General features: G+C 36.3%; 3 protein-coding genes across 3 annotated transcripts; 2 read left to right on the forward strand and 1 right to left on the reverse strand.

The window, feature by feature from the left end:
• Nucleotides 1-1175: 1175 nt before the first annotated feature.
• Nucleotides 1176-4935, forward strand: Cbr-klp-3 (the record flags this gene model as incomplete). The annotated part of the gene is made up of 9 exons (XM_002631404.1): nucleotides 1176-1232; nucleotides 2010-2148; nucleotides 2555-2762; nucleotides 3292-3617; nucleotides 3667-4084; nucleotides 4135-4379; nucleotides 4432-4629; nucleotides 4681-4781; nucleotides 4831-4935. The coding sequence occupies 9 exons, from the start codon at nucleotides 1176-1178 to the stop codon at nucleotides 4933-4935; spliced, it is 1797 nt and encodes a 598-aa protein (XP_002631450.1).
• Nucleotides 4936-5135: 200 nt separating this feature from the next.
• Cbr-acr-7 lies at nucleotides 5136-10382 on the reverse strand (the record flags this gene model as incomplete). The annotated part of the gene is made up of 13 exons (XM_002631402.1): nucleotides 5136-5255; nucleotides 6758-6873; nucleotides 6918-7017; nucleotides 8375-8497; nucleotides 8543-8656; nucleotides 8700-8896; nucleotides 8942-9075; nucleotides 9440-9557; nucleotides 9604-9727; nucleotides 9774-9864; nucleotides 9911-10035; nucleotides 10081-10228; nucleotides 10273-10382. The coding sequence occupies 13 exons, from the start codon at nucleotides 10380-10382 to the stop codon at nucleotides 5136-5138; spliced, it is 1620 nt and encodes a 539-aa protein (XP_002631448.1).
• On the forward strand, nucleotides 7105-8270 carry CBG03311 (the record flags this gene model as incomplete). The annotated part of the gene is made up of 5 exons (XM_002631403.1): nucleotides 7105-7172; nucleotides 7214-7386; nucleotides 7434-7903; nucleotides 7951-8055; nucleotides 8100-8270. The coding sequence occupies 5 exons, from the start codon at nucleotides 7105-7107 to the stop codon at nucleotides 8268-8270; spliced, it is 987 nt and encodes a 328-aa protein (XP_002631449.1).
• Nucleotides 10383-12667: the final 2285 nt, after the last annotated feature.

Here is a 12667-nt window from a genome sequence, read left to right on the forward strand (position 1 = left end):
TTGAAATATAAAACTCCTAGAAATGTTGAAAACTGAAAGAGGAGATACATTTTTTCTGTAAAAAATCTTGAAAATTGGCCATTTTTGGAATATTTTCTTCCGGAAAAGGACTATACAGGATTATATAACCGCTAATTAATTTTTTAAAAATTATTTGAATCATCTAGAATCTTCACAAAATCAGATAAAAAATCTTGAAAATACGGCTTTAAGCCTACAATTGTGATCGCGCCAAATTTTTTTTCGGTAGATCAATAATTAATTTGCAGTTCGGAAATGTTCTGTGGGAGACCGTGCTGTGTTGTTTTATTCAAGGATCTTATTGTGAAAAATCCATAAATAGGCTGCCAAAAACGAGTTAACTTTTGTTAGCAAACAACAGTACCAGAGTGAGAGCAGGTCACAAATAATTTTTCATCATTTTTCCTTCTTCTCCTTCTCCCAACCTTTCACATTGTATTCAATTTCATGTTTGATTTGTGCGGCTGTTTCATCGTAACAAGCCCATGTGCATTTATCTTGTCTCTTTTGTCCTTTCAACTTTCATCCTCTTCTTTGCCATTCCTAAATTTATTAGTTTACCTTCTCTCACTTTTATGACGTGGCATCACTGTTTGCTGCTTCTTCTTCACTTTCTTCTTCTTCTTCTTCTTTTTTCTGTTGCCTATACTCGACCAGTTCTTCGTTTTTTTTTTCTCGGTCCTCTTCTTTTCCGCTAATAATACCTGACCAACAATTTATTTTGTCTTGTATAGAATTGGAAGACCACTTGAGGTTCTAAAGGCATACTTACACCTGGTTAGCTGTCTTTTATACTGCTTCATATAAACATTTTTGGAAACTTTTTTTGGTCTAGTTTGTTGCTAACCGTCCCTAGATTATCCTATTTTCATATGAATTACAAGGGATTTGAATCGAATGCAGATTCCGTTTTTTACTTTGTTTGTTTCTGTGTTGCCTATTTCCTGTTCTTCTCCACAACTTTACCCGAATTGAAAATAAGAATATTCAGAAAAGACAGGCAGCACAAAATTGTTTTTCCGTCGTTTCGTCCATCCTTCTCCCGAAAACCCCCGCACCCCAAAATTACTGTTTTTCTAGAAAAATAAACGATCGACACACACAAATATAGACAGGAGGAGTGAGGTTCTCCAATTTTACTCCAAAACTTCAAAATGGATTCGCATGTTGGCGAAGTTGATATATTCCAACAATGCAAGTATATTCATGAGGTTCGTTTGAGACTATCGTAAAACCTGTAATAGAAGGCACTCCTAACTTCAACATATAAATTGCTTATCGTAAAATCAAAAATGTTTTGTCAATTGACACATTTTTGTTATGTTGCACAGGAGCCAAGAAAAATTAGCTCAAACTTGACAGTGGAGGGCCCTTTTTTTACAGGTTGGTCAGTATTTTCGAAACGTTTGTTCAATTTTTCAGAAGGTATCGAAACCAAACGTTATCCTAAAAATCCAATTTTCAACGAAAATTGTTTTTGATTTTACATCCTGAAGTTCAGCGATTTTCGGAATGACATTTTCGGAAATTATCGGAATGTCGAAAATTCTGATTTGGAAATTTTCGGATTTTCGGAACCTCGGAATTTTCCGATTTTTTAACTTTCGGAATTCCAAAATATTCTAAATGTGAAACTTTCGGAATTTCGGAATTTTCTGAATTTTTAAAAATTGAAATTTTATTTTTCCATCACAAAAACGCCGAGAATAGGTTAAAATGGAAAACATAAAGATTTTGAAAACACACAAAATTTAAAGTAGTTCTAAGCAAATTTTCCGCGACATACCATAGTCCACAAATCTCCAATTCCAAAAAAGCTTCGGAAATATTCCTGTCATAATTTCATTCCGAATTTTTTTCTCGGAATTTCATTCTGAAAATGGTACGAATTTTGGGAATTCCGAATCCGCTCCGAACATACCTGCTGACGTTTATGAAATAGTAGTGTTATGTCATTGGAAATGTACCTCACTTTTTAAAGCTTTCAGGTAGAACTTGTGAATATGAAACTTCAAATGCGAATCCTGGAGACACACATTGAAACCAAAGACAGACTTCTGAGAAATTTAGAAGATATTATTGATGAACAGGAATCACGAATTGCCAATATGGAGGATTTTATTCAAGGTTAGTGTTGATTTTATTCTTTTGCATGCAAATTATATAATTCGGTTCAAAATTTTTGAAATTTTCAAAGTACTCTGTTTTTTGGAAAAACCCTTTTTATGTTGTGGTGGTCGGATTGGCATGATTTCGTGTATTAGTGGTGACCCTCTTCTTGTTTCGTTTTTGATTTGAATATTCTTTTTCTCGAACTTGTGATCCAATTTCGTTCTTTTTTTTTCGAAATCCGAATCATTTCAATCCGGCCCATTTCACAAAGTTATATCGTTTGAAAATAAAAGTGACTTATGGCAAAACACAATTGCATTTGTAACTCTCTAAATAACTTTCTAATGCTTATACAAATATTTCTAACCCCGGTTAATTGGAATGAACAAAGGATGAGAAAACTAGAGTAATTGGGTTACAGGTCGAGCAACAACCTACACTAATCGATCAAACATGCTCAGAGGAATTTCAGTTCTATCACTGGACTTCGGTACACTTTCGGAAGAGAATTTACGACTGAAAAGTGCGTTAAGTCAGATGCAAAAAGTGGCAAGAGTGAATGAAATTCTGGAGACGGATGAGGACTATGAGAGTGACATGACGAGTAATGAGGATCGATTTGCATTGAGGTGAGTTACTGTGGACTTATTGTTTTTTTTTTGTGATTTTGTTCGTGAAACTTAAAAAAAAATTTTTGAGGTTGAATACCGTAACACCTGTATTAGAAGGGCATGCCCTTCTATTGTTCTAAGGTACCTCTGAAGGGTGTTTCTATTAGAGGGGCCCTTCTATTTTGCTAGCAATTTTTCCGAAATGTTTCATCGAGAAACGGCGATTAATTCTCAAATTTCGGTATTTCGCTAAATTTGAGAAAGTTTTTAATCAAAAGAAAGTGTTTCGACAAATTGTGGAATTTACGTTATACTTTTCACTGAAGACGTACAGAAGTTTTTAGATTCAAAAACCATTTTAAAAAGCGCCCTTTTAATACAGGTTCCTTCAAATTTGCAAGCCTCCCTCGGAGGCCCTTTCTATTAAAGGGACTTTTCTAATAAAGGGGCCTTTCTAATACAGGTTTTAGAGTACATTGAAAGTCATGTATTCAATAAAACACATTTATTTGCACGTATCTGCATGAATATGTTGTGTCATTTCCAGTCGTGATTCGTCATGTTCGGTTCCCAGATCCGTGAGTCCACAACCAACTGGTGACGTCATCAAGCCATACCCTCAAATGGTCCAATCCATGAGAGAAGAAGGTCAATGGAAAAAGCTTCAAAGATGTGCAGAAGAATTGAAAAACGAGAAAGACGAGCTGAGAAGGCTAGCAGTGGATACGAAGGATGCATTCAACGTGTGCATGGCTGAGATGAACATGCTCTTGACTTCCAAAACTACAGACTTCTTCCGAGTTCTGATTGAGAGGTATAAGGCTGAAATGGAAAAAAGAAAGCAGTTGCATAATCAGTTGGTCGAATTGAATGGTAGGTTTTTCTACAGGGTCTAATAAAAAATATAAATGATGTTGTTCAGGAAACATTCGGGTTTTCTACCGTATTCGTCCTCAACTAGCATCAGAGTCCGATAATCAAAAGCCCGTTGTGGTAATTGATGAAATGGACAACGGAGTGGTCCATGTTTCGAACACATCTGGATCCAGAAAAACTAGTGCCGGAGCTGATAAAGTTATCCCAACGGGTTTCTCTCAAGAACAAATCTTCAATGAAGTATCTCCAATCATCACTTCTTGTATCGATGGATACAATGTCTGCATTTTTGCATATGGACATACGGGTAGTGGAAAAACATACACGATGGATGGACCTGTAGAACTACCAGGAATCAATCAGAGAGCTATTATGCAGTTGTTCGAAACAGCAAAAGAGAGAACTGGAGATATTAAATATGATATCAAAGTTGCAATGATGGAAATCTATAACGAGAAGATCAGGCGAGTCTCCATTTTGCGACAAATATTCTATATAAAATTCATGTTTTCAGAGACTTGCTGAACACTTCCAATACTAATCTGACGATTCGACAAACAGAGGAAGGAAAAGGTTCGATTCCTGGATTAGAAGAAGTCACTGTTAGCTCTGCTCAAGAAGTCACAGAGACATTGGCACGTGGAAGAAAGAATAAAGCAGTCGCTGCAACCGAAGCTAACATTGAATCTAGTAGATCCCATGTGATTGTTAGAGTTCTTGTATCTGCCACCAATCTTATCACAAAAGTCACTACAGTTGGTGAGTGTGATATTTGAAAGTGGAAGTTTCCCGAACTAGTTTTGTTTTCTAGGTCGCTTGAATTTGGTGGATCTTGCTGGATCCGAAAGAGTATCACAAACAAATGCAACCGGACAATTGCTCAAAGAAGCTCAAGCTATAAACAAGTCATTATCTGAACTTGGTAATGTTGTGCTGGCACTTCGTCAGAATCAGAAACACATTCCATTCAGGAATTGTCAGTTGACAAGAATCTTGGAAGATAGTTTGAGTTAGTTTTATTTTCATTTCATTAAAAAATTTATTTATAAAACTTTTACAGATGGTGACAGTAAGACGCTCGTTATTGTTCACTTATCTCCAGATTCTAAAAGTCTGAATGAGTCGATCAGTAGTGTAAACTTTGCTGAAAAAATTGGACAGGTAGGGCATATATCATTTATAAAATAAGTTTCCATGAAAACTCTTTCAGGTATTTACGAAAAGTGGAACTATGAAACGAGAGCCAGTTCGTCGAAGTATGACCGGTGTCAGCAGTGGTCAACGAAGAGAAATTCCGCCATCTCCAAGGAAATAAACATTTATCCGTTTTCATAATTTTGAATACCCGCTTCTTTCCAATCTAGTCTATGAACACAATGAAAATCCCCCAATCCCGTTTTTCAATGACTGACCAAAAAACTTGCAATACGGTTCATCTTCCCAATATTTTCTTTTGCTGATATTTGTGTGTGAGCTTTTATTAATTAATAAAAATTATTATTTTCTGTAAATCCATCAATCCAAAATTTTGATTGGTGGGATGAACACAAAAATGGAACAACAAATAATGAAGACAATTGTGAAAATTATAAGACAGAAACGATCAACTGCTTGAGCGGCGAACTTCCATTCGTCCTAAAAATACAGTAGAGTGATTTGATTTTAACTTTTAAGTAGAACATGGTTTTCAAAAACTAATCAGCTTGTTTGCCGCGGCTCCGGCGCTTCAAACAGTGGCTCATGAACCTTCGGCGCGATTTAACCTATTTATTCTACTGTTAATCGATCCACTCCTCACTTTCCGATTTCTCTTTTTCAAAAGGTCATGTCAAACTCTATTTAATTCATAGAGTTTTATTCACGTTACGCAATAATTCAATAAATCGTTCAATTATAGGTCACGTCCACTCCTTCTGTCCACGTTGAAAAAATCCACGTATTGCAAAAAAATCAGTTCTCTGTGAAATCCCACTCTTTGAATTTTATTTTTGGATAATTTTCACAGGCACTTTCTCGCTGGTGCATTACGCTGCTTATTGTTGTTTCTTTTGCTTTTTTCTGTCGATAGGTCCTATGTGAAAAAGTACTAAAAGGCCCTAAGGGTCGCCATGTTTCGGGGTTCATGGCTAGGTGTTTTATCACTGAACGTCCCCCAGTAGCAAGAGATTTTATCAAAGATTTAAAAAATTGAGACAACAATGTAAAGCGGTATGCAATGCGGCTTCTTATCAGGGAGAAGGAGTTTTTGAAAATTAACCAACAATGGTCTCCGAAAAGAGGGTTTTCGGGTGACTTCTGGATATTTTTTTTTGTTAGGAGGTTGGGGACCCCTCCCCCCGTCTCCTATGGGTTTTAAAAGGTGTTCCCATTGGCAAACAACCCTTGTTTCTCTTTCATGTACTGAGCCTCTACGTGGCGAAAGGGATCAACAGACGAAAGTCTGACTAATCAGTACACTTGTTTTTGATACATTTTATTTTTCATAAAAACCGCGTTTTTCAGTTGATTTTGACCAATTTCAGGAGTCTGGAGCTGTCAGTTTCCGATTATTTTTAAAATTTTGAATAATGTAAAACATACCTAAATTTCTAGTTTTCAGCTACTGGCTGGTTTCTGAAAGGCCCTTCTTTTTTGGCCAGTTTTTACTGAAAACGTGAAAAAATAAAGGTCTTTCAGAAATCGGCAAATACCTGAAAAGCTAAAAATTTTCAAAAAATTCTGTAAATTCAAAGTTTTCAATCTAGATCTGTTTTACATTTTCCAAGATTTTTAAAGTAATCGGAAACTTGAAAACCGAGCTCCAACCTCCTGGAAATTATCAAAGTGACCGAAAATTAAAAAAAAGCAAATATGTTTTTGGGTATCTTATGAACCGGTAGTGTATTAAACTCTTTTTGGTATTCTCTACCTTTACTTATGGAATTATTTGCATTGTTCCACAGTATTTTATATCAGAAATTGTTTTTTTCAAGCTCTCATGTTCAATGTGTCCCTTCTCCTACTTCTTGTTGCGCACTCTTCTTTTCCCCGTCCCAACTCTCTAAACACTGTTCATTCGCAAGAGACACAGACACTCCACTCGAGATTCTCTTCCACGGCCACTCTATCTATTGACTACTCTCTTCTCCATAACTGACCTGAATATCCTTTCTTTTTCTTTTCAGAGCAATCCTTTGACGAATTCGTTCAACTTGAGTAACCATTACTTCGTACATTTTTATAATTGTGACTAGAACATTTGCTAGCTCGGATCCTGAATTTATTAAGTTTATGATAAAGTCTAACGAGTCGACAGACCATCTTCCCGGAGTGTTCTTTCACATGCTCTCATTCCTCGTGTAAATTTCTCACTTCTGGCGGCTTCGTGCACTTGACATCTCCTTTGAATGAAAAGTCCCTGAAAAAGTTTCAGATTTGAGAAATAATGGCAGAATCCAAGGCAAGGAATATGCTACAAAAGCTGTCTCTGACACCGAAAAGGAACATGGAACAGGAGGCGGCAAAATCCTTGGAAACAGAGGAGCAACTTTTACAAAAATTGAAAGTGCTGCAGTACGTTTCAAAAGTTTTATGCAAATAATGTTGAGTTTCAGAGAAGAAAAAGATTACCTGAACATGTCACTGACCTATGAGAAGCTGGCTGATGTTATAGAAAACAGGAATATGGATAAAGTGGGAAGACCGGAACACGGAAAATTGATGTTCTATTATCAAGCAGGAGCTCAAAACTTGGTGAAAATAATTAAAAGAGATACGGTTCTGCCATGTTAGTTTTTCTTAAACTTTAGTTTTGTAAATTGGAATTATTTTCAGTTGAACAATATTTCGCCGGAGACATTGTCCATCTTTACGATAAAGCACTGAACGTGGGAGTCAGATACATGGATCCATCAGTAGTTCATACTTTATCCAGAGAAGCTGGATTTGCACTTCTCAGTATTGATAAACCTTTAGAAGCGAGAGATATGTTTTTGAGAGGAGAACAAAGATTAGAAGCATTACCAGTGAAGGTTCTACCCGACTTGATGGAACGTCTTCTGATTCTATTTGGAATTATGGAGACTTTTTTAATTGAAGAACGATGGAATGATTACTTGATTTATACCGATAAAATCTGGATGATGGGAATGAAAGAAGCAAAAAAGTCGGGTCTTTCAGTGAATATAACTAAAGAATCCGAACAGCTAGCTGTGCTTTTATTGCTTTATCAGAAGGATGTGGAATGCAGTGAACGACATAAACAACTACTAGCGTCGTATAGATTAGATGATTGGAAAGCACCGGTAAGCTCTATGAAAAACAAGAAGGATATGTCATATTTAATCTTCAGATTGTAAAGCATAACCCCCCACTTTCAACATTGAGTCCTTCTGAACAAAAAGTTTTTCGAAGATTCCTGTTCTATGTCGTATCTAATAAACGGAGTTATGAAAAAGTTTGAATTAATGTTTCTTCAAATCTTAATCTGAAAATTTTCAGTGCGCCGCAATGATTCCGGAGATATCGGACATAGTTGCTCGACCATTTCGAATTGAAGTGCACAATAATAATGATCATTTGAAAAATCTTGAAATTCTCCCGATCTACAGTAGGACTTGTATCAATTTCTTCCATCATGCAGCTCGCAACTACTGTATGATATTCCAATAGGAAGAAGTCATTATTATAATTTCACTATTGTTCAAATTTTATTACGGGCTCATGCAAACTTTTGGGTTGAATGTCAATAAATAATTTTCATAAATAAAACTCACATCTCCAACTTTTCTAGACAATGAAAGAGTTTCAGCTGGGAATGGATATAGTGTATCGTTATCCACTTGTTGTTGATTATCAGCACCACGAAGAATGCTTTTTAGTTCTGCATTTTTTGCACACTGAAACTGAAATTTTGAAGCTATGAAAATTATTTTCGGACTCACTTGAACACAATGGTCTGCAGAACTATCTCGGTATGAGGATCCTTTGCGGAACTTGTGATCAGGGCGTTTCATCATCATACACCAAGGTAACCATTCCAAGAATATCGATCGAAACTGAAAACAAAAAGTTAGCTGAAAAAGTTGTAGAATGTCTTACTAGAGGAGTGAGATAATGGTTCGTAATCTGACGATATCTGATATTTAATACCAGAATTGTGAATGTGGTGGAAATGGCAACAATGAACGTTAATGCTGAAAAGAACACTCCGAGAAGAGGCACAGCTTCAGAAGTTGTTGGCGTCATCTCGGATAGAATGGTCAAGAAAAAGCAAACAGAGAGGAGGATCGTAGTTTCTGAATTATATCGTGGAGATCCTGGGGTGCTAAGAATCGACTCACGCAGTCCAATTTTTTCACTCAAATCAGTCGCAGGAAGACAGAAAGCAAGAAGTGACATGAATGAAACTAGGAGAGTAGGTAGAATCACATTGAAAACGTAGTAAAATGTTCGACGGCGGAGATGCAAATAAAATCTGGAAAACAATACCGTAATCCTGTGTTAGAAAGATTCCTCTGATAGAGGAGCCTAATCAAAATGTGTTTTTTGAAATAAAAGTTTTGTACGTTTTTAGTGAAAAATATTCCGGAAATTTCACAATTTCACTGAAATGTGTTGGAAACAATTTGCTTAGTTATGGTGAAATTGATAGATTTCTGTGAATTTTGAACTAGAATTTACTGCATGTTTTGATAAAAATTTTGGAAAAAGGAACCGGGAAAAAAGAGGAGTCCTGTGTAATAAGAGGGCCCGCCGGATTACCTGGAAAAATATAATGTTCTAAAACAGGTTTTGCAGTACATATGTTAAAAAGATTGATTTTTTTAAAAGTTACTTACTTGACAGTTGGGTACGGTTCTCGACAACACTTATAAAATTTTTCTTCTCTTTTCGCTGGAGCAGACAGCAAATGCCATTCGCCATTGGTTATATAAGTTGAAAGATCAGCTGATGGTTCTAAAGTTCATAGGTTGCTATAGCTAGAGTTCCTGGATTCGCAGACCTTGTCCTTTCACGACATCCAATCTTAAGTCAAGTGCGAATCCATGGTAAGTCCAACTTCCAAACTTCATAAAACAAATCTGCTCGTCGAACGGAAACAGTGTGATGTCCATTTTACAGCTTAGCTAAAATGAAATTAGGTTATAAAAGTTTTGACTATCTGTGGTGTACTTTGAAAATTCCCGGAGGTATCCAGTTGATCACTCCATCATTATAAACCAACGCATTTGTTTTATAGGTAATGTCGAAACTTTCTTGTTCACTGAAAACATTAAATTTACCAAAAATCAAGAATTGGAATCCTCAACTCTTCAATGTATCGATTGTAGAGAAGAATATCAGGTTGCCAAATTTGATCTTCACCATAAAAACGAACAGAAGTTATATTTTCGTAGTCCAATGGATTCCATCGTAGTCGAAAATCAGTCCATACCTAAGAACATTCCAATAAGAAAATTTTCTTAATATCAAATCAAACATATTTAAGCCACGCGTTCACTTCAATCATCTGATGCTTGGCATCCACTGTCAACACTTGCTGAATAAACACCTTCATGGTTACCGTCAAAGCTTTCTTTGGATTTCTGACAGGTCTCACAAGATAGCTATAGTTGGCTAGCAAGTCTCTAAACATTAAGTTCATTTAAAAAGATTCTCAGAAATAGGTTACCTATACAACTGAGCTTCTCGTTTACTTCCTTCAACTACGGAGACTTGGTTATTGAAGGAAAAAAAGTACAATATAGACACAGGAATTATAATATTTATTGATGATACCATTTTTTCAGGAATAAGTGATTAGGTGATTAGAGAAGAGACAAGATGTCGAACCGAACTGTCAAGTGGGCTCGGCGAGCAAATAACGCTCATTCACTCCTCGAGAGAGATAGACCACAGGGCATTCGTTTTTGGCACTTTATTGAAACAAGAAGATAGAAAATGGTTAGCATTGCTTTTCCTTAGTTTTTGAAGTTCCCAGGTGATTCCGATTCTGTTCGAAAAATGAAAAATCAATTTTCTCAAAATCTTTTTACCTGAAAATTTTAAGCCGGTGCTACCAGGGATGAGAACTCTGAAAATGAAGACTGCTGAACTTGAAAACTTCAAAAACTAGATGCTAGCATGTCTTTTTTTGGGATTATTTTGGAAACTTGGGAAGAACGAGCTAGCTTCAAAACTATTTTTCCCAGAAAATTGTAACTTGAACTGCACATTATAGAATTTTTCCCGAGTTATCCCGCCCAAGCCGTCAACTTTGAGCTCAATTATCTCGATTCCTGTAAAATATATCAAAAATATGTCAACTCATCGAATGTTGGTGATATTATGATAAATAATTTATCAGTTGACTACTTTTTGATATCTTTCCCGTGAATCGAGATAATTGAGCTCAAAGTTGACGGTTTGGATGGTCTTCTATTAGAGGAAATACGGTACGTGCAGTCCTAAAGCGTATCAGTTTTTATTCTCCGACTTTTATTCTCCCTGGTACCACCTTTAAATTTAAAATTTTGAAAATCTGTTTAAAAACTTTCAAACTAGAAATTGCTCCATTCCATCGTTCACCTAGTAGTCTAGCTCGTGTATGATACTTCAGAACACACAGCTCGATCTACAGGGTAGACGAACTCAGAGCGAATACACAAACTGACCTTGATCATTTCTCAGATTCAAAATTCTTCCGGAATAAAATAGTATGGAAGAAAAAGTTTGGAATGAGTGTTGTGTGGAAACATCGAGTGTCCGGGAGGAGGGCGGGCGCGGAATGGGAAGAAGAGAGGGACGGTCGTAAATTTAACGACCTTCTGGACGGCGGAGGGATTTCCATTGGAAAACTCGTAAAATCGAAGGACACGGAGGGTAAAATGGCGATATAACGGCGGCGAACAAAAAAAAAGAAAGGACTTATTTTTGTTGTTGAAAGGTGTTTTGGATTAAGAAGTTTTTGAGGAAGAGCTACGGTAAAAAAATTAATTCGATTGAAACTGCTCTCAACTTCCATTTCTACAAGACACCAGAAATATGCGCAACTGAATACACATTTTTTGAAAAAGTAATGTTTAAAGTGGGCGTGGTTTTTCATGAAAATATCTGTCTAGCAAGTTTTTGTTCGTTTTCAATTGCTAGAATTTAGGTGTGAATGTGTCCTGTCTGCAAACTAATAAAACTCCAGCAATACGAGAATGAGAGAAAAAGAAGAGCAAAAGGAAAAGTTTCTTCGTTTTGTGTGCTCACTAAGACACATAAAACACGAGTAGAATGACTCCAGAGGCTGGAGTTGGTGGCGACTGATCGAAAGGAAAAAGAGAAGAAAAATCATGGATCTTATCACTAGCCCCATCTTTTGTCAATAAGCTAAAAGGGTCCCAGAAGGAAGTTTATTTGTTGAAGCTTTCAAAATCGGAGTTTTTCATGTTATGAATTATTTTCGAACCCAGTCATTTACGATAATTCTTGAGAAGAACGAAATTTTGGAACAAAGGAAAACGAACAACATAGAATTTGCGCTTGTTCCTTGTGCGAAATTGTTTTCTTTCTTTTCGAAATTGAAGAATAGCTCTGGCATCAAAGATTCGAAGAGACTCGACCTTTTAACCGACCAATGTATGAGCAATTGTTGTAGAGAATGAAAAAAAACACGGATCGGAGATTTATCTTCAAGACAAGGGGTTCCAGAACAGACCTCATTAAAAACAGCTTCACAAATTCCCTTTTCCCAGAGTCGTTGCCCTTTTTATACTAGTCGTACCATAATTCAAATGGCGTTGCACAAGTTCAAAGAGACACCGCCGCCCGTCCATTATTCGTCGGACCGCGCATTCGATAAAAGATAAAATTTATTCGTTTTCTGGTTAAAGAATGGGAAGAGAAAGGAGACTACAGACTTTCCGTTTGAATTATGAGTTCCTTTTCTTTTCAAACCAAAATCCTGTCAAATTTTGTTCTTGTCTGGTTTAGCAAGGCAAAATTTTTAAAACACAAAACTCGAATTCTTCATAAAAAGAATCATAAAAAGAAGTTATAACAGAAAAACAATAAATCACTAACTAAGAACAAGACAAGAT

Source organism: Caenorhabditis briggsae (genome assembly GCF_000004555.2).
Source record: "Caenorhabditis briggsae complete genome, chrII, whole genome shotgun sequence".
Lineage (NCBI taxonomy): Eukaryota > Metazoa > Nematoda > Chromadorea > Rhabditida > Rhabditidae > Caenorhabditis > Caenorhabditis briggsae.